Genomic DNA, 21,280 nt, shown 5'->3' with positions numbered 1-21,280 from the left:
CACCCGGAAACACGAACTCTCAACCCACAAGGGGTGCTTGCTGTGGGGAAGCCGGGTGGTCATCCCCTCGCCTTTAAGGGAACGGGTACTCACCGCCCTGCATGAGACACACCCCGGGGTGGTGCGGATGAAAGCCCTGGCCAGGAGCTACGTGTGGTGGCCGGGACTGGACGCCGACATTGAAGGGGTAGTCAAGAGGTGCCAGCCATGCCAAGCCTCGCGGCCGGAACCACCCCGAGCGCCCGAGAGGGCCTGGGAATCCTCCCACCGTCCCTGGTCCCGCCTCCATCTGGACTTTGCGGGACCCTTCCAGGGCAAGCTGTTCTTCATCCTGGTGGACGCATACAGCAAGTGGCTGGAAGTGGTCCCAGTGCCCTCCACATCCTCGCAGGCCGCAATCCGGGCCATGTGGAGGATCTTCAGCGGCCAAGGGATCCCCGACACGCTGGTCACGGACAATGGGACCGCGTTCACCTCTGCCGAGTTCCAGGCGTTCACCAGGTACTACGGGATCCGCCACGTCCGATCCGCCCCGTTTCACCCCGCTACAAATGGCCAGGCGGAGCGCATGGTGCGCACCACAAAGGACGCACTTCGCCGACTGGACTCCACCGATTGGGACTATAAACTAGCCGCTTTCCTCTTCGGACAGCACACCACGCCACACTCCACGACCGGCCGCACCCCAGCCGAACTACTGCTGGGCCGTCGCCTAGCCTCCCGACTGGATCGGTTACACCCAGATCGGGCAACCCCGGAGGCCCCGGGCACCGAGACGTACGAGCCGGCCAGAGGGTTCTTTCCAGAGGACCCGGTGTACGCCCGAAACTACGGCCGGGGGCCTCAATGGATCCCAGCCCGAGTCATACGGGTCAAGGGCCCCCGTTCATACGAGGTCTCCAGCGAGGACGGCCAGATCCTCCACCGGCACATAGATCAGCTGCGCCGTCGCACGCTACAGCTGGACCCTGAGGATCCGGACGAGGACCCAGAGCCTGCCACATCGGCCCCACTCCCGGCACCGGATCCACAGCCGCCTCTCCGTGAGGAACCCGAGGCACCTCCCACCGTGGTGCCAGACTGTCCTGCCTCCTCGGCGCCCTCGCCGCCTCCGAGCCCCTCGGCTCCCAGGGCCCCCGAGACTGAACCCATCGCTACCCCGGAGCCCCGACGCTCGACGCGCCCCAAGAAGCCACCCGCCTACTTGAAGGACTTCGTCTGTGGGTGCCTTCTGAACCAAGGGGGGAGGGGTGTAATGTATTCAGCCTGACATGCCCGGACTTGCCCGGGCTGGCCAGGCACAACTCTTCAATAGCTTCATGTCCAAAGACAATGGGTCCGTAGGATCCTAGCCGGCCCTATCAAAGGGCCAGCTTCTCAGCCGGGAGACCAATGGTCGCCCGGTTACTGTAAATAGCCTATCGGGAGTAGGGGGTGTGTTTAGGTGTACTTGGTGGCGGGTTTTCTGAACCTATATAACCAGCCTGCGAGCTGGTCCCTTCGTCTTTGTCCTGAACTAAATAAAGGTATGCTTAGCTGAAATCACTCTCCGTCTGCATACTTTTCAGGCTGCCAGGATAAAAACATCATCGAAAAAGGGCTGGACCCCGGGAATTCCTTTGAGGAGAGAGGCCATTAGGTTTTGGAAGATTCCCGGGGCTAGCTCTACGCAGACAACTCCAAGACAACCCTGCGGTGGACTCAGCCGTTTCCCTCTGTGTGCCCCATGGCTTCTAGAGCCTCCTGTTGAAATGTGTTTTCATGGATGCACTTTAACCTCACCATACTTCAACCTCAGCCAAAGTTTTGCTTGTTCGATTATATATCCCTCTCTAACCCATCTTGACGGAGTCCCATCTCATAAGGTCTTAAGAGAAGCCATGCTGGATCAGGTCAATGGCTCACCCAGTCTGTGTCACACAGTGGCCAAAACCCACGTGCCATCAGGAGGTCTACCAGTGGAGCCAGAACTCCAGAAGCCCGCCCACTGTTGCCCCCCCCCCCAAGCACCTAGAATATGGAGCACCACTGCCCAAGAAACCGAGTTCCATCTATACCTTGTGGCTAAGAGCCACTGAAGAACCTCTGCTCCATATGTTTATCCAACCCCCCCTTGAGTTTGTCTATGTTTGTAGCCGCCACCGGTTCCTGGGCTCTGAATTCCATGTGCTAATTACTCTTGGGGGGTGAAGGAGGCACAGAGAACATTGGTGGCATCCTGAAACGGTTCCAGGATGCGCACCATCTGGGAGAGGGTCAGCCAGCCATTGGAGCTGATGCTGAGCTGGCCCTCCCCCTGCTGGATGGACATGGAGGGCAGGGTTCTCCCTGCACCGTTCACTCTTCTGCTCTACCAAGTGGGCAACCCTGGCGTAGGTGGAGTTCCACCGGGTGCCAACGTCCTGGAGGAGGACATGTTCTGTCTCATCTACTTCACCCTGCCTCTCCCTCTCAGCAGTCGCAAAGTCCTGAGGCTTCTCAAGAAGTGCCCTTCCCAACGCAGCAGTTCACTGATCTCAGTGATGCCCTCCCCACCCCTGACACTGCCCCATAGCCCCAGGGCATCCCTCACCACCAGGCAAAGCTCCATACAAACAATGTTTGTCAGTTTGGCCTTATGCATGTTTGGGCTGCCATCTGTGACCAGGTGGCCATGGGTGGTCTTTTTCCCCTCCAAACCAGTCCCTCAGACTACTTTGAATGATCACAGCAATATTCACTGCTGTGCGCTCCACGTCCATACCCTGAGCATGGAAGAGTACCGCATTGTAGCCATATGGAAACATGCTCATTCCAGCTTGGGGCATGGCCCCCTGCCCATTCTGGAACTCCTCCAGTTGTCACCAGTGTGCAGTGAGGGAGAGGTAGCCATGGTGGCAGCTGGTCCAAAGGTCGGCCGTCAGGTGGATGGTCCGCCCTCGTGCCTTGGCTAGCTTGGCTTTGACCAGATGCTTCACACGGCAATACCACTCTGTGGAGGGCACCACTCGCTGGCTCATGGTCCTCCTGGAGGGGATAGTGTACCGGGGGCCACACACTGTAGAAGCCAACATCCTCCACCAGAGAGAAAGGCTGGCCATCCAGGGCAATCAACCACCCGATGTGCTGAGTGATCACCTCATGAGCCCTGGTCCTCCTCCTCCTCCTCCTTGGAACTGGGGAGGACCCCAGGAGCATGGTGGCTTGCCTGGGGGAACCCATGGCAAAGGCCAGAGACCCCATCGTAATGGCCTGCCCCTCCGGGCCTCCCTCTCCCCATGCCCAGCAGCAGACTCCAGGGGTCCAACCTCCAGCAGTGTCAAGCTGGAGTGCGGCCTACGCAAGTGCCCCTGTGATGCTCCCCTATGAACACCTGGTGCTCCACCACACAGGGATCACTGGGTGGGATGTGGAAGTACTTGCACGCAGCAGACTGCAGCCAAGTTGTTGCTTGAGATGCAGGGAAATGCAACAATGATGGACACTTCAGAGAGAGGGAACCCCCAAGGCAGAGACTCAAGCAACCCAGGAAGGGGGGGAGGAGCAGAAAGGGAAAACCCATATCCAGTGAAAAGGGCAGTTAGCAAAAATCCCAGAAAGTGGTGGGTAACTTAGGTGCCTTGTTGGGCAGGGGAGAGAAGGAACCCCAAGACAGAGACTTAACTCAGGAGGGGGGGGGTGTTTTTGGAAGGAGCAGAAAGGGAAAACCCACAGCCAGCAGGCAGATGAAAGGGCAGTTTGCAGAACCCACAAAAGTGGTGGGGTCACTTGAGTATTTGAATTGCAAAGGAAACAGGCTACCTCAAAGTCAAAACGAAAATGTGTTGTAAAAGCAAAAAAAGTACCTAAGTTTCCCACCCTTCAAATCAAAGAAAGAGGCAGGAGAGGGAAAGGAATTGTAGCACTGGAATGCAGGGAAGGGAAATAAGGGGGGGAAAGAGGATGATGCTTTTTAGTTTGGCAGTTTGTATCAGGGCCAGGGGATCCAGCAGGGTTTTACACCCACCCCAGGCCCAGCAACAGATATTTTTCTCATGATCAAGGAGAACAAGACTTGCAAACACTTGATGTGAACAAGGGACAAGAGCATGCCTCCAGTTATTATATACATGCCCCCTCCCATCCCGAGGGAGAAGGATGTCTCTCATTGGAAATTGGACTTGCCTGTCAGCTTTGGATGGTCACTATTGGTCCCTCAACAACTGGAAAATCCCACCCACACCTGCTTTTTGACATGAAACTCCATGAGTGGGGTTTCTTTGTTGAGAATGTACAAGCCGGGGTTTCTTTGTTGAGAATGTACAAGCCGGACCAAGAACCTCAGAGACTTCCAGGTCTGAACACGTGACCTTCAAGCCAAGCTGTCTAAACCTCAAACTGGGCCAAGTTTGGGTCAGATTTTGGGCCGGTATCCAGGTCTGTGCCCATCTCTAATATCCTGCTTCTCTGAGGGAGGAGTGCAAAGCAAATGCAGAAGATTGGAATCTGCAGAATCCGGTTGGTTGTCTTTTGATAAAAGGGAATGGTTAGGAACACTTGAAGATAGCTTATTTTTCCTGTGAGCTGCTTTCCCCTGTAAAGTAGGTTGATATAGATTTGGTTTTGGATTTAACTGATAGAGGGATATCCTTCAAATGTATTAGGTACTGAAAATTCTACTTGCTTAGAAGCAATGGGGCATTTCCCTTTTTTCTGTGTCCTCCTCAAGTTCAAAGGAACAAGAGAGGCTAGAACTGGGTTATAAAAGCATCTCAGGATGAATGTCATAAGGACCGAACTGTTGCTGATTACTCAAGATTTGGGAGGGAACCTTATAAGTAAACAAAGGGTCAAATGTTTTACTCCAAATGAGCTCGGCAGTCTGTCAAAATGTTTAAGATCCATAACTCATGGATCAAGATTTAACAGGTTGAATCTTTACATAAGCCAGAGTTCCACCCCCCAAAACATAGCGAACTGATCCATTCTGATGCTTCTATATGCCGATGATACAGTTATCCTGTCAGGTACTGAGGTAGGACTGAAAAGGGCCCTCCAAGCACTTTCATCATACTGCATGGAGCAAGACTTATCTATAAACTTTAATAAAACTCACAGAGACCCAAGATCCATAGATGGCCACTTGATAGTACAAGTTAATGTGTTCAGATACTTAGGAGTTGTTTTTCAATCTTCATGCTCCTGGACTGCCCATTTATCCAGGCTAAGAAATCAGCACAAAAAAACAGCTTTAGCCACACTGAGATTCTTCTGTAGAAGAAGAGAAAGTGGAGATTGGATTTATACCCCACGGCCCTTCACTACCCAAAAGAGTCTCAGAGTGGCTTACAAACTCCTTTCCCCTCCCCGCAACAAAGACCCTGTGAGGTTGGTGGGGCTGAGAGAGCTCTGACAGAAACTGCTCTTTTTTCAAGAACAGCTGTGCCAGAACTATGGCTTGGCCAAGGTCATCCAGCCAGCTGCAAGTGGAGGAGTGGGGAATCAAACCCCCGATTCTCCCAGATTAGAGTCCGCGCACTTAACCACTACACCCAACTGGCTATAGGGGTTTACATTCCCTATGCCCTGAAGGTTTTTAAGGGCAAGATGATACCACAGCTTCTATATGGTGTATTCCTTTACAAGAATTACTCTAAATTAGAGGCAATTCAATCAAAATTTCTCAGATCTCTACTAGGTGTACCAAGATGTGTCCCTAATGCTCTCCTCAAGCTAGAGGTGGGACAACTCTCATTGAAAATTCGAGCCTGGTTCTATACCATATGCACATGGCTCAAGTTAAATCCCCCCCACCCCAAGGTCTGGCCCCGCTAATTCTTTTAGATAATTTTCGATCAGACTGGGTTTCACAGCTCTTTTACAACTTGGATATAAAGGAGCTAAAGAAATAATCAAACAGAGGTTATGGGATATCTTCTTATAAATAGACCTTTTGAGAATCTCATACTCCCCTACGGTGGGAAGCAGATGACAAAATTTTATGATTCCTATTTCTTCTTATTGGAATTCCTGAAACATTGAAGAGCTTTCACCTTAGCTCGGCTTAACTTTCTCCCCTCCGCCCTACTTGAAGGGAGGTATGCTCAGACTCCATAGATATACTGCCTCTGTCCGTGCCAGTCAGGTTTGACAGAGACAATTGAGCATGTCATTCTATATTGCCATTTCTATCAAGAGATGCAGGGAAAATATCTTGCCCCAATTATAGCACTGTATCCAGGTAGAACAAACCAATTTTTATTCTACTCTTCTCCTAGCAGATTGCTGTAAAGAAATTACTGCCAAGGTGGCAAGATTTTGTGCTTGGGCTATTTTAATGAGGTAGAGATTTTTTTTTTCTTACCCTAACTCAATCCTAAAATATTTTACAAATCTGAAAAGTCTGTTTATTTAATATTTGCTTGCTTTAATTGCACATGTCTAGATGGGTATGTTGGATAACCAATGGGTATATTGTATATTTGTTTTAATTCTGATCTTGGATCATTAAATAAATGAACTGCACTGAACAGAAACCCTAGATATTACCTACAATTTATTGGCCCAGGGTATTACTCTGCATAGTCAGAAAAACTCTATAAGGGTCTAATCACATAGATGGTGAAGGGAAAGGAAAGACTGGAGCGCCTGAGCCCCTCTAATAGGTCCTTACTAGGACAAGGAGCGGATTCACTTTTCCTAGGACAATTGTTTGTGGGACCAGAGTTAAAAACTGATTGCTCCCTGTGGGGAGAAACGCCATTTTATGCCTATGTTTAAGTGGGCGGGGGCCGTATAGGAGGGGACCATGAAACCTGAGGTAGGCCTTGGCCTAGTCTCCTCCTCATCCCCCCCCCATCTCCAACCAGCAGTCAGAGGGCAGCTCCCTAGAGAGGACAGGAAGGCCGTCAAGGCTGTGAGGAGATCTGCCCCAGAAGGCTGCGGGAGGGAGAGGGACTTCCTGGGCGGGAAGGGCTGCTGGAGAGAGGGGAGCTTTTGGGCGGGAGGCCAGCCTGTCGGGAGGGAGGTCGGTCTGTCAGGAGGAGGCAGGCAGAGAGGCCCTGCTGGGAGTGGGGCCAACCTGACCTCCTCCAGTGGAAGCGAAGTCCGTGTGCCTGCCCTGCAGACCCTCCAGGCAGGGCCTATCAGTGTAGAGAAGGGGGGGGGGAGAGAGACGGAGCGGTTTAGTCTTCACCTTCATTTTGATTCTTCAGTTCACTGTTAAGATGCCTGTATGTAGTTGAGTGGTTTCAAAATAAATCCCTTTCACTGCTGGCATTGAGAAGTCCCTCTGCACTGCCTAGTTCCCCCAGCCGCTTGGGCACGCCGGGGGTGGGCTGGGGACTCCCTGAGGAGGAGAACAAGGGCAAAACGGCCAGTTGCCAACTCTCCAGGGGAGCCCCGGAGATTGCCAGGAAGCCCCGAGGTGGGTTCCTAGCGACCATCAGAGAGAGGTCAGGAGGCTGCCTCGCCTAACCAGAGCCCAAGACAGGGACAGTGGTGGCAGCGATACCCGGAGGCAGTGGTGAAAAACTGCCCCTTCGGGTGCCAGGTCAGGCAAAGGAGGGGTGGGCAGAGCGGGGTCGGCCAGCTGACGCGGGCCCATTCCACCACACTCCCCAAGCGAGTTAATTTTCTCAAGCTTCTCAGCAATCAAAAACATTTGTGAAGCAAGAAGACGAATGATTTCCAGTCTGCTTAGGATCTATGTACCTTGCTCCTGGTAAATGGGCCCCCTCAGATAGTGTAGGTCTGATGCTGGAGATGGGATTTAATATAGAGTCCTCATTAGGGTGGAGCTGTGGTGGCTCAAGTGGTTAAGACGCTGAACTGCAGGCTGTGGAAGGTCGGTAGTTCAGCAGTTCAAGACCCGGGTGCCGCATGACGGAGTGAGCCCCCGTCTCTAGTTCCAGCTCCTGCCAACCTAGCAGTTCGAAAGCAAGAAATTGCAAGTAGATAAATAGGTACTACTTTGGTGGGAAGGTAACAGCGTTCCGTGCGCCTTGGTGTTTAGTCATGCCGGCCACATGACCACGGAAACGTCTTCGGACAGCGCTGGCTCTTCGGCTTTGAAACGGAGATGAGCACCGCAACCCTAGAGTCGGATTCGACTGGCTTTCGAGCAAGAGAACCTTTACCTTTACCTTTTACCTCATTAGGGCAGGGCATTTCCTTGTCCTTATCTTTATCCAGGACATTATCTAGATGCTCCTCTTGTAAAGCCTGGAATCTGCTAGAGGATTTTACCCCAGAACTAAATAAATTATCTAGTTTACTCTGTTTAGATACAGTGGAATGTATAGGATCAAAAGGACAACCTCTCTTGCTGCTCATAACTGTGAACAAATAAGACCAATTACCTTAAATATTATTACCTTTCCTCTTTCCTTTCCACTATTCCTCTCACTTTTCCTCTTCTACCCCTTTCTGCCCCTCCAACCCCTCACCCTCTCCTCCCTTTTCCCACCTTAACTATCACCCCCTCTTCCCTTATCTTAGAACAAAATATCCTTAAGCAGGTGTAGCCAAATTAGAACAGCTAATACTAAAATACTAAAATATAGGACTCATAGAGGAATTTCAGCCTAAAATTAATATAAATTCTATTTCTATAATTACTTTTAATTTAAATTAAGTCCCACTATCGAATATCCTAACATTGTTAAAAGTTAAAGAATAATTTAAAAAGTTAAATTAAAATAATAGTTAAGAAAATAAAACAGTTGGAAACAGTTAAAATAGAATTATGGGGAGATAAAATTGAATGGGTTAAAGAGGTTCTGACTCTGCGTTAAAATAGGTTAATACATTAATCCTATCTAATTATACTTAAAAGTTAAATCTCAAACAACACAACTGCTCTTTCCAAGGTCAGCATTATCAAAGCAGCAGCTGAGAAGAACAAGCACAAAAGGGGAGTCAGGGAACTCCCTAAGCATAACTCCCTAAAACCTAAGGTAAAATAATTGAACGGCAGACAAGAACATGCAAGTCCTATCTAACCAAAACAATAAAAAAGAGGAGGGAAGTACATAAATAAGAAAGAAAACATAAAAGAAGCTCTTGTGAAATCCTGCCACAACACTTCTCACAGGCAACTGGAACCAGAACCAGACATTGGTTACACAAGCTTACTTGTAGCATGGTATCAAATCAAACGTCAGGACAATGTTGCCTTTAGACCTTTGAAACAACTGTATTCTGTCTGCCTGAATTAGGGTAAGTGTACTCAGAAGCTTTTTTATCAAAGATAATTGATTTTTAAAATTTCTAAGAAGATGTTGGTTGGTTTTTAAAAATTAGCACAGTAACATCCTGAGTTTTAAATATTGGTTTATTCCTCATCCAGCATGCACCAGACAAAGTTTCCCCTCCCTCCCATTCCCTTCACTCCAGAAGGGAAGTGGTAGAAGCACATACGACTGTTGACAAAACTTAAAAAAAAAAAACCAGCCTTGTGAATAGAAGACAGACATCTACTAAGCAAAGCACAGAGAGTTCTAAATATAGATGAGTCAAATGCAGGATGAATAGAACAGATCACAGGCATTAAAATGTGTAATCCCATTAAATACCTGTTCTCTAAACCTGCCTTTCCCTTGACATATTTATACAGCTCAGTTTCAAGGAGGGTCCAGATATTTGCAGCTTTCCCCTGTCTGTGTTGCTTTGGTGAAAGAATTGTAAAACAAAAACAAAAAAGGCAGACACCTGCCTTAATGGAAGGTCAATGAAACTCTCTGGGTTTGTTGGATTGTGCAGCGATAAGCAAAAAATTATTTTTTATCCCAGCAATTACAGCATTATTATTGTTAAATGCAATTCTTCACTCCTTAAAAATAGTAAATGTAAGTATACTTTAAATTTTTTAAAAATCTGAAACCTGTATAATGTGCACATGGAAGTGTGTGTGAATTTACTAAGAAGTTAATTAACAGTTATAAAAAGTTTATCTCTACAAATCTCTGGGGAAAATTTCTTTTAGCAACTGTAGCTCTGTATATAAGTAACCTACAATAACTATGGGACATTTTGGGTTAGGGTTGGGGGGGAGGTAAGGATATTATGGAAGCCATAAATATATTAGTTGAGAACACAAATGCCCAGGAAAAAGTAAACTGGCTGAAGGTGTTCTGTCAATTGGTAATTCTGTTTGCTGAATTGAGCATAAAAACCAATATGGACACCTACATATAAACTGCTTTGCAAACGTGTCCCTGATGTCAACATGCTGACTTGAGCCTCAATCTTCTGGTGATTGGATTAGGAATCCCTGCCAGGAGTTTTCAAAATGTGTCAGCTGCTTTGCCCCTCATTGCAGCAGTCTACCAATCATATTTGCAACAAGATTGCTGGCAATATTGTTTACTGTTGTGGGTTTTTTCCCGGTCTACAAAAGCGGCAAGGGGTTGCAGAGCTGTGAGTGTCCTTTTTGGAGACAGGCGATGGGGAGAAATTATCCTCTGCTCTTCTGATAATCTAAAAAAAAACCTGGAAGCAATTGGAGTATTTGGATCACTCCAGCAGGATTTTATTTTAGCCACACTTGTGTAGTGTGTCTGTATAGGTGAGGGAACCCAAAGAATCTTTTTCTTTTCTGGAGTGAAAAAGCATCATGTGATCCATCCTTCTGACTTTTTTTTCTTTTCTTTTTTAAAGAAGGGGGGTTGGAATTCTGTCAAAGTGATGTCCAAGTGCTGAATCAGTCTTGGAAATCTGATAGCATAAGACGCTGTTTTTCTCAGAAAGAAAGAGCACCATCCCAGAAACCAGAGAAAGAGAAAAGTTGCTGCTTGCCAGCAAATTGCTTGTTTGATCTTTTCCTAGCTCTTTCCCATAAGAACTGACTCTGGATTTCCCCACTTTACAAGAGCCTGGGTGGTTGCAGTGTAATCTTGCGGTCATCTGTAAATGTCCCACCTGAATCTGTGGGGAAAGAGGAATGAGAACAACACTGCTCAAAGACTCTTAGGCTGAAGCAATGCTGTTGACATTTCATTTACTAATTTCCAGAACACTAGAAAAACTTGGATCCAGCTGACTAATTAAATGCTGAAAGACCTCTCCCCATATTTAATAGAATGTGGAGAGGGTCAAATTAGGAAGGATTTTCCTCCCTGCCATTCAGGTAGGTTGGGATGGTGGGAAGAGAGATCTGATGTAGACTGCGTGTGTGTGCCTCGGTATCCTTCCTACCGTCAGTCTGACCCATGGTGCATAAAGCCTGGGAACATCCGGAAGTGAGAGCCCTTTCCCTTTGGACATTCCAAGTAGGCTGTGTTGGATTTGCATATGGGCAAGGGGGTGCCCTGCACACGGAGGGTGGGCTTCTTCAGACGTTATCTCCTGGACTGTATGGCTGTGATTCATCATACCTGGTAACCCCCTTATTCTTCTGGACCTTAGTGAGGTGGATTTATGTGTATGTTGTGTATGGTTTGTTGTGAATTAAGTTCATTTTGGTCTGTGATATTTTCTGGGGATGTTATGTGTGTTTTCTTGAGAACTTTTTTCTAGAACAGTTTCTAATTCAGGAGCCAAGCCATCCGATGTCTTGACACTATTTCACGTGCCTGTTGTATGTGTTCTGTTGTGAACTTTTGTAAGGAATACCATTTCTTATAGACGTTAAGCAAGCTGTGTGTTAAGGTATTTTGCATGGATGTTGTATATGCTTTGATGTGAACTTTTGTTGAGAACATCATTTCTAATTCAGGAGTCATCCCAGCTATGTCTTAGGGTATTTATTACGTTGAGCACATTTTGTTGGAAACTTTTGTTGTGTGTTTTGTGGTGAACTTTTTGTAGCTGAGCATTATTTCTAATTCAGGGGTCAAGTGAGCTGTGTCATAGGATAGTTTACATGGTCCTTGTGTGTGTTTTCTTGTGAACTTTTGTAAATGAACCCCATTTCTAATTCAGGAGCCAAGTGCGAGGGTGTCTCAGGGAGAGTCTGTCTTCACACTCACCCCACCACCCCACTCTTTTGCCCTTCAGATTTCCACCGGATTTGCTTCACACATTGTGTCTGTCTCCTCTGCGTGGGAGGCCCGCTCCCTCGAGGCTCTCTTCTGCTCCCTGAAGTAAAAGCAAAGCAATTCTGGGAGGGAAAATGGGGAGCAGTCGCATGTAGAGCCCCTCACCTCCCCCTGCAGAGGGCGCCGTCAACCATGGTGGTCCTGTTCGGGGAAGATCCAGGGGGCGGGGAGTGTTGCAGCTCCCCCACAGGAAAGCAGCCCCCGGGGCAAGGGCTGCAGCTTGCCAGGCCTCGAGGGGCCAAGGTGGATCATGGCGACAGTGCAAGCTGTGGCAACCCAGCCAGACATGCAGAGGGTGATGGAACAGAGGAGGAGGAGGAAGACTATGAGGACTTGGAGGACTTCTCAGAGCTGCCAGACACGCGCAGCATCGCTTCTGATGACTCCTTCTACCCGCCACTGGGTGGCAGCGATGACGATGATGACGACTGGTCGCTGGGGGAGTCGGAACCTGACAGCCCGGAGCCGCTCAGCCTCTTCCGTGCCTGCTGCACCAACAACGCTATCGTTCTGAGGGCGCTGATCCGCCAAGGGCCCGAGGAGGACGAGGTGCGGGAGACTGACCACAACAAGCGGGTGAGAGGCTGGGGGGGGGAACTGTTGGGTTAAATGTAAAAACAAACAAACAAAAAACCCATTTGCCTTGGAAGCAGAGAAGCTTTACACAGCAACCCCAACCCTCCATGTTTCCACAATTAAAGGAAAACTGTTGTTACAAACAAATTACAAAGATGATCTGGCTCCAATGGTAACAAGAGAAAGAAATTTTACTTACAAAAATAGAAACCCATCTTGCATGACATAGTCACATAGGTGCATATAACTTATTATAACTTATAACAGATTAACTTCAAAAAGGTTAACTTGCTATTGCTCCAAGCCCAGGTAAGAAAGAGAAGAAGAGAGGCCCTATATAAGATGAAAAACAGAAAGCAAATAAGGGCCAAAGAGGCTCAGCATCTAAGCAATGAGAGGTTGGGCCCAACTGCCAATGTGTCTGAGAGAGAGAGAGAGAGAGAGAGAGAGAGAGAGAGAGAGAGAGAGAGAGAATTCTCTTAACCCTTTCCCTCCCAGATCCTCTTGCAAAATCCTCTTGCATGCAGAATTACAATATCCGACACCCCTTCTCAAGTTTCAGCTTCTATTGTAGTTTTTCAAATCTGTCATAAGAACATAAGAACATAAGAGACGCCAATGTTGGATCAGGCCAAAGGCCCATCCAGTCCAACACTCTGTGTCACACAGTGGCCAGAAATACCAGTGCCATCAGCAGGTCCAGCAGTGGTGCCAGGACATTAGAAGCCCTCCCACTGTTGACCCCCCCAAGCACCAAGAAGACAGAGCATCACTTGCCCCAGAGCCCCTATCTATACCTTGTGGCTAATAGCCACTGATGGACCTCTGCTCCATATGCTTATCTAATTCCCTTTTGAAGCCGTCCATGCTTGTAGCACCCACCACTTCCTGTGGCAGTGAATTCCATGTGTTAATCACTCTTTGGGTGAAGAAGTACTTCCTTTTATCCGTTCTAACCCGACCGCTCTGCAGTTTCATGGAGTGCCCACGAGTTCTTGTATTGTGAGAAAGGGAGAAAAGTACCTCTTTCTTTACCTGCTCTTTCCCATGCATAATCTTATAAACCTCGATCATGTCACCCCTCAGTCGTCTTTTCTCCAAGCTAAAGAGCCCTAAGCGCTTTAACCTTTCCTCATAGGGAAAGTGTTCCAACCCTTTTATCATTCGAGTTGCCCTTTTCTGCACTTTTTCCAAAGCTATAATATCCTTTTTAAGGTGTGGTGCCCAGAACTGCACACAGTATTCCAAATGAGGTCTCACCATTGATTTATATAGGGGCATTATTATATTGGCTGATCTGTTTTCAATACCCTTCCTAATAATCCCCAGCATAGCATTGGCCTTCTTTATTGCAGTCACACACTGTCTCGACATTTTCAGTGAGTTATCCACTACAACTCCAAGATCTCTCTCTTGCTCAGTCTCTGCCAGTTCAGACCCCATCAATGTGTATTTATATTTAGGATTTTTGGCTCCAATGTGCATCACCTTGCACTTGGCCACATTGAACCCCATTTGCCATGTTGACGCCCACTCGCCCATCCTTGACAGATCCCCTTGGAGTGCCTCACAATCCTCACTGGTTTTCACCACCCTGAACAACTTTGTATCATCCGCAAATTTAGCCACTTCACTGCTTACTCCCATCTCCAAATCATTAATGAACAAGTTAAAAAGCAGTGGACCAAGTACTGATCCCTGCGGTACCCCACTGCTTACCACCCTCCACTGAGAAAATTGCCCACCTACACTCACTCTCTGTTTTCTATGAACTAGCCAGTTTTTGATCCATAAAAGGACTTGTCCTTCTATCCCATGATTTTTGATCTTACTTAGGAGCCTTTGATGAGGAACTTTATCAAAAGCTTTCTGGAAGTCAAGGTAAACAATATCTATTGGATCCCCCTTGTCCACATGTTTGTTCACCCCCTCAAAGAACACTAACAGGTTAGTGAGACAAGATCTTCCCTTACAGAAACCGTGCTGAGTCTGCCTCAATAGGTTTTGTTCATCTATGTGCCTACTAATTCTTTCCTTAATAATGGTTTCCACCAATTTACCCGGTATCAACGTCAGACTGACTGGCCTGTAATTTCCCGGATCTCCTCTGGAACCCTTTTTAAAGATGGGAGTGACATTAGCTACCTTCCAATCCTCAGGAATGGAGGCAGATTTTAAGGAAAGATTACATATCTTTGTCAGGAGATCCACAAGTTCACATTTGAGTTCTTTCAGAACTCTCGGATGTATGCCATCTGGGCCTGGTGATTTATCAGTTTTTAAGTTGTCTATCAGTTTTAGGACCTCCTCTCTCGTTACCTCAATCTGACTCAGGTCTTTCAACACCCCTCTTGAAATCAGTGGTTCTGGAGTGGGCAAGCACTTCTCATCTTCCACAGTGAAGACAGAGGCAAAAAATTCATTTAGCTTCTCAGCAATTTCCCTATCATCCTTCAATACTCCTTTTACCCCTTGGTCGTCCAAGGGCCCCACTGCCTTGATAGTGGCTAGATCAGGATGTCAGCCACCATATCTTCTGTTGAACAGTACCCCATCTCTATTATGCCTTCTCAATTAAATCACGAAACTTCACACCAACGTGCTTAGTGCATGCGACAATTTTTTTTAACTGAGAAATCTTAATGGCGCTCTGGTTGTCTTCTTTAAGTTGAATTGGCTTTTGCTCATCAACTCCAAAGTCTTTTAGTAATGGGTCTAATCACAACAGTTCTCTGCATGCTTCAGCAGGTGCTATATCTTGGAAGACAAACTTACTGTAGCTTACTTTCTATTGGCCGACCTCAATATATGTCAGACCCCAGAGGAACCACTCTTCATGCAATATCCCTTAATAAGATTAAGGTAAGATTTGGGGTTCTGGTAAGGTTAACACCTTTGTCAGAACTAACAAGCAATAGCACAGGGTCGGTAATTGGGGAATGGGCTCCACCCTCTCTGTCATACGTCACACATGCACAGGCTTACTACAGGTCATGAAAGAGTATACGACCTAACTAGCCATGTCTCAAGTCTTATCGCTCCCAAGGTTATTGGTCCAGCTGGAACCTGTGAACTGTATGGGGGTAGCTTCGGGAAAATTACGAGCGGCACCTCCACACAACACTAGGCACTCATTCGCACCCACCCACCCTCAGGAATGTCAGGGAGGACTTATAAGGTAACAAGCAAGCGGGCAGATGTGCACAGTGGGCAGAGTTTAAGAAATCGAAAGTAAGAATTAGCAATACAAGGCAATAAAGTCACAAGCATTGATCAAGAAGGGGTCCGATCCTGACATACCGCCCCCCTTAAACTCACCCTTCCCCTGGTTTCTCAGGATACAACTTATGAAACCTTCGCAGAAGGGTGGGGGCCCTCACATGTTTAGATGCAACCCATTCATTTTCTTCAGGACCAAAGTCTTTCCATTTAATCAGATACTGTAACTGCCCACGAGACAAACGGGAGTCCAAGATCTTCTCAACAACATGGTGGGGTTCCCCATCGATTGGAAGAGGAGGCAGAGCTGGAGGCTTGTGTGCCCAAGGCGAAGGGCCTGGGTCCCGTTTCAGGAGCCTATAGTGAAACACAGGATGTAGAGAACGCAAAGATTTAGGGATGTCAAGTTCAACAGCCACTTTGTTGATGACATGCACTACCTTAAAGGGTCCCACATATTTCCACCCCAACTTCCATCGCGGTTGCAGTCCCTTTATGTGTTTGGTGGAAATGTACACGGAGTCTCCCGGGGCAAGATCCCACTCCAGGCATCTCTTCCCATCAACAAATTTCTTATAGTCTCGTTTTGCTTTCTCTAAAGTCTCTTGGAGCACTTCCTAGTTTTTTTGTGACATTGGACCACCATAATTGAGCATCACCAGTAATAGATTTGGTCAGGTCAACCATAGGAAGAGGCCCTCCTTCATATCCATGTACTGCTTTGAAGGGGCTCATGCTAATCGAGTTATTGTAGCTGTATTCGGCAAAGGGCAATAAGGAGACCCAGTTATCCTGTTGATAGTTCATATAACACCGTAACACCTGCTCCAGGACTTACTCCGTTCAGTCTGCCCATCTGTCTCAGGATGGTAGCTACTACTCAACCCACGCTCAACAACCCAGGAGCTTCATGAGCTCCTTCCAAAATTTGGCAATGAATTGTGAGCCGCGGTCGCTCATGACCTTCTTTGGTAATCCATGCAATCTGATCACGTTTTGTAGGAAGAGGGTGGCTAATTGCTTAGCAGTGGGTATGCTTTTACACGGTATGAAATGAGCCTGTTTAGAGAAAAGATCCACCACTACCCAAATCCCCATTCTGCCCCCAGCAGCTGCGTGCCACGATGTGTCTGGCCACCAGAACTGCCTCTGAATAAGGTGCAAAGTTTTCAAGTACCCAAAATGTCCAGAAAGCTTACTATCTTAACTCTGGGACAGGATTTCCCATCGCATTGTGAGGGGTACACATACTTTCTCCCCTTTACAGCATGTACCATTATCCTGATGTTGCAGACCTTCCCGGACAACCAGCTCAAGGTCCTGTGCCGAGAAGGCAGCCTTAAACTCCTCCAGCCATCCTGGGCTCTCCACCGCCTCCCTTTTCTTGACTTGGCTATGTGTTAGTACTGCCCCTCCCAGCTGCGCCAGGGAGAAGAAAGTATCAGTCACCTCCTCCCTCTGACTTGCGTGTTGCGGGAGATGGGATAAATCATCGGTTGGAAGTTGGACTTCCCTGAGAGGTATTTGATGGTGAACCGAAATCTTGAGAAGAACTCAGCCCACCGCGCTTGCTTAACATTGAGGCAGCGAGGGGTTCTGAGTGCCTTCAGGTTTTTATGATCAGTCCACACCTCAAAAGGCACACGGGCACCTTCCAACCAATGACGCCACATTGTGAGCGCCAACTTAACGGCTGCAGCTTCCTTGTCCCGAACTGTTTAATTCCTTTCTGCCCCTGAGAATTTCTTAGACACATATGCCAGGGGTTAGTTTGCTGTCCCTCCCCTTCTGCAGGATAGCCATGTCAGATATGATCTGCTTCAAATCCTCTCCTTTAGCTTCAGAAATCCCCTGGAATCTCAGGACATAGCTTGCCTTTTCCATTTGGAGCTGTAAAAGCTGAGCCTCATCAGTTGCTCTCTTTTTCTCCATCACCTGCATTTGTTTTTTGAGTTTCTGAGTATTGGCATCCACTTCTTTGAGTCCTTGTTCCATTTTCTCTGTCTTTTTAGTGATTCCATTTAATTGACTTTGTTGTACAACGAATTTTTGTTGTAACAACATCATTTGTTCCAGCAGGGGGCGCAAAGCCTCATTCAGCATACCTTGGAAGTCTGTAGTAGTGTCCCATCTAGTAGTGGAACTCGCTGGGCTGGCATTTCTGGCCGAAAGCTTCAGTTTCGCTTCTCCTTCTCCTCCTTCTTCGGTGCCATCTTTGAGAATTGTTTACGTTTTAAATTTCGTTATCACAGTCTCTTAAGGCTCTGGAAATGCTTGATAAGTTCTTTAAATATCTTTATTGTAGTTTATTCGCTTTTAAAGACCGTCCCACTTTATGGCTTCATTTAAAAGTTCAGGGGTTTTTCCCTCATGAGGGGGAGTTTCCCCCCCCCTCGGTTTGGTAAAGGGGGGCTTTCAGCTTTCTTTTTGATGTCTTCGCTTCAACAAACACTCACATTGTATGGTAGAGGTCGCCTCCTTCATTTTGCTCATCCGGCCACCAAGCGCTTGTCCCGGTGTGCATCCCCGAGTCCCTAAGGAGATTGGCAGCGGGACCATTGGGGCAGGAAGCGGCCCCCCTTCGCAGGCTGTTTGCCGGAGGAAGGGCCCTCCAAGCACCCCATGACTAGGAGCCCAACACGAGGGCTCTGGGGGGGATGCAGACCACCCCACTACCTCCCATCTGCCGAATCAAGGCTCGAGTCTCCCGGAGCGCCGGGAGATCGCGGCCGCCATTAAGGGAGCCAAAACTGGAAGCCACAAATACTTGTAATTCTGACCAGCCTAGAGGTGCTCCAATGGAAAGAGGCCAGCTCAAACTATACTACCCATCTTGTACCAATTAGGGATTCACTTAAGTGTAAACTATAATGATGTAATTTGGGGTATAAGAAGAAGAAGAGAGTGGATTTATACCCCACCCTTCACTACCCAAAGGTGTCTCAGAGCAGTTTACAAACTCCTTTCCCTTCCCCTCCCCACAACAGACAGACACCCTGTGAGGTAGGTGGGACTGAGAGAGCTCTTGACAGAAACTGCTCTTTTTCAAGGACAGCTCTTATCAGAACTACGGCTTGCCCAAGGTCATCCAGCCAGGTACAAGGGGAGGAGTGGGGAATCAAACCCGGTTCTCCCAGATTAGGGTCCGCGCACTTAACCACTTCACTACTGCCCTTCCTGGTTGGGGCAGAATACAGCTTGGTGTTACAGGGTGCCAAGGTATCCAGTCCTGTATTTTCCTGATTATTGCAATAAACAGATTTTATCCAATTTGCTGGACTCCGACTGTGTGTTCCTCATCTGACCCCAGGAGCACATGGGGCACAGATTTGTGCATCACAGTGGAAAAGAGCAAGAGTCCAGTAGCACCTTAAAAACTATACCGTTGTTTTCTTATTCAGTTCTTATCCAACGCAATGGGGCCTCTGCAGGATAACTTCCTTGCAACCAGTTCCTTCATTTTCATCTCCTCTTCCTCAAGAAATAATCAAGACATATCCCCCAGATTCAAATATATACTACCATATTGAGTGCAGTTACAGTCTTATCACATCTGGACCACATGCAAGAAAAAGCAATAACTACAACTATGGGACTCCTCAAGGAAAGCCCAGTACTAGAATTATTCAGATGAAAGAGTAAAGTATATTTGTTGCTGTTTAAGCATGCTGTTCTGAGCCGACCTACCCAATATAATTATTTCCTGTGATTCAGTGCTGTCTTTTATTTTTCTTCTACAGAGTTATTTTTATTGTTTTATTAATTTTTTGTATTTGTGTTCTTGATAGTTCCTTTGGGCTTCTGGGAAGAAGGAGAGTCAGATTTAGAAGGGATAAAAATGGCACTTGGAATTCTCTGGTAGCTATAGTTTGCATGAATTCCCCTATACAAAAGAATAAAATCTGAAATAAGTTTGAGGTTCAGACTCTTCTCTTCATGTAGAAATGAAACCATTTCTTTCTCTTTAACCCCCTACCTATTTTTTTTAACTTGTAGACTGGCCTTATTATTGCCTGTTACCAGGGGTTTGTGGATATCGTAATTGCCTTAGCACAGTGCCCTCATATTGACATAAACTGGCAGGACAATGAAGGGAACACAGCTCTCATTACAGCTGCCCAAGCAGGTAAGGAAGTTTGCTCCTCATTTTATTTTTATGTCTAGTGGTGCTTACGTGTATGTTTGTCATCATGCCATTATGCCAAGTCATTGTGCTGATGTGTCAGAGTGTATTTCAGTGGGTTTTTCTTCAATGTTTGATTTTGGGCTCAGTGTGTGCCAAGTACTGTCCCCGCGCTCCTTTCCAATTCCGTTTTCATGTTCTAATGCAGCCCGACCTTATAAGTTACCAGTCTGTCATTGATTTAACGTGCACAAGTCTCCATTGGCTGGATTAGATGTCCTGGAAATAACTAATACTTTTTTATTAAATGGAGAGAGGGAGATGAGCTGTCTATACTTCACAAAACTTTCATTCTTTTAGAGTTTTTAAAAATGTGACTTAAATTTTTGAGGAATAATAATATAATAATAATAAAAGCAGCTTGAAATGCAGCAGGTGAGCTAAACATTTAAAGAAAAAAGTCAAAAATTATGTTGTCAGCACAAGCCCAGGAAGCCTCTCCTGGCCGTGGTGCTTCAGAGGTTTGGCTCACAAACAAGAAGGGCATTTGGGCAGCTCCTCTGGGGTGGGTAGCGTTACTGGAAGAGAGTCTGAGTCCAGTGGGGGCACCTTCAAGACCAGCAAAGTTTAATTCAAGGCATAAGCTTTTGTGTGCAAGGCACACTTCTTCAGGTCCAGTGAAAGAGAATCTCCTCAACCATTCCATGTAGAAAGAGAGAGGGTGGGGGGGTTAGTTGCCAGGAAGGACCAATTAGACAGAGACAAAGACAGAGACAGAAACAAAATTGGAAATTACCAATATATACATATAAGTTGATGGTGGGCAGTAAACTATTATACAGCATAATTAAGATCTTTAACAGACACAAGGATCAAACAGGAATAATAATCTTAGTTTATATGGTAACCATTTGTTTGGGTTCAGTTCTGGGGCAAAAACATGGAAATAAATATGTCAAAATTGGAGACTGATGTATCCTTGATTGTAGAATGCTGAGAGTAATTAATTGAGACCCTGCCATCTGTCTCCTCCCAGACTTGGACGCAACTTTACAGCATCTTCTTTGAACTGGGAAAACTGGCTGAACAGAGGGGATGGATCAGAAACATGTAGAATACAGGAAATGAAAGTCTTAGTAGAAAACTTTTATAAAGAGCTATACAGGTCCCGTTCACACGCGGCGATTTGGGCCAGTTGCGGGCCAGTTTGGGGGCGGATCAAAGCAGCGCGATCACACCACCACATCTGGGAAGCGTTCTGCTTCCGCACCCGAACTGGCCCAAACCCGGGAAGAACCGCCGCAAAATGAACCACCTACCTCGGTGGTTCAAGTGGACGCGGCGCTTCTTCCCGGGCGTCTGATCG

At 47.1% G+C, this 21,280-nt stretch overlaps 2 protein-coding genes across 2 annotated transcripts in view; one reads left to right on the top strand and one right to left on the bottom strand.

The window, feature by feature from the left end:
* SNRNP48 (small nuclear ribonucleoprotein, U11/U12 48KDa subunit) overlaps window positions 1-2,999 on the bottom strand; it is a 19,256-nt gene extending 16,257 nt beyond the window's left edge. The window contains exon 1 of the mRNA XM_015409636.1: window positions 2,845-2,999. Within this exon, the coding sequence (XP_015265122.1) occupies window positions 2,845-2,999 (155 nt within the window). The remainder of the gene's footprint in view (window positions 1-2,844) is intronic.
* Window positions 3,000-12,128: 9,129 nt separating this feature from the next.
* ANKRD33B (ankyrin repeat domain 33B) overlaps window positions 12,129-21,280 on the top strand; it is a 23,560-nt gene continuing 14,408 nt past the window's right edge. Inside the window, exons 1-2 of the mRNA XM_015409635.1 lie at window positions 12,129-12,572; window positions 19,788-19,917. Of these exons, the coding sequence (XP_015265121.1) occupies window positions 12,129-12,572; window positions 19,788-19,917 (574 nt within the window). The remainder of the gene's footprint in view (window positions 12,573-19,787; window positions 19,918-21,280) is intronic.

Source organism: Gekko japonicus, unplaced genomic scaffold (genome assembly GCF_001447785.1).
Source record: "Gekko japonicus isolate JY-2015 unplaced genomic scaffold, Gekko_japonicus_V1.1 scaffold2820, whole genome shotgun sequence".
Lineage (NCBI taxonomy): Eukaryota > Metazoa > Chordata > Lepidosauria > Squamata > Gekkonidae > Gekko > Gekko japonicus.
This window is presented reverse-complemented; position numbering and strand designations above follow the sequence as displayed.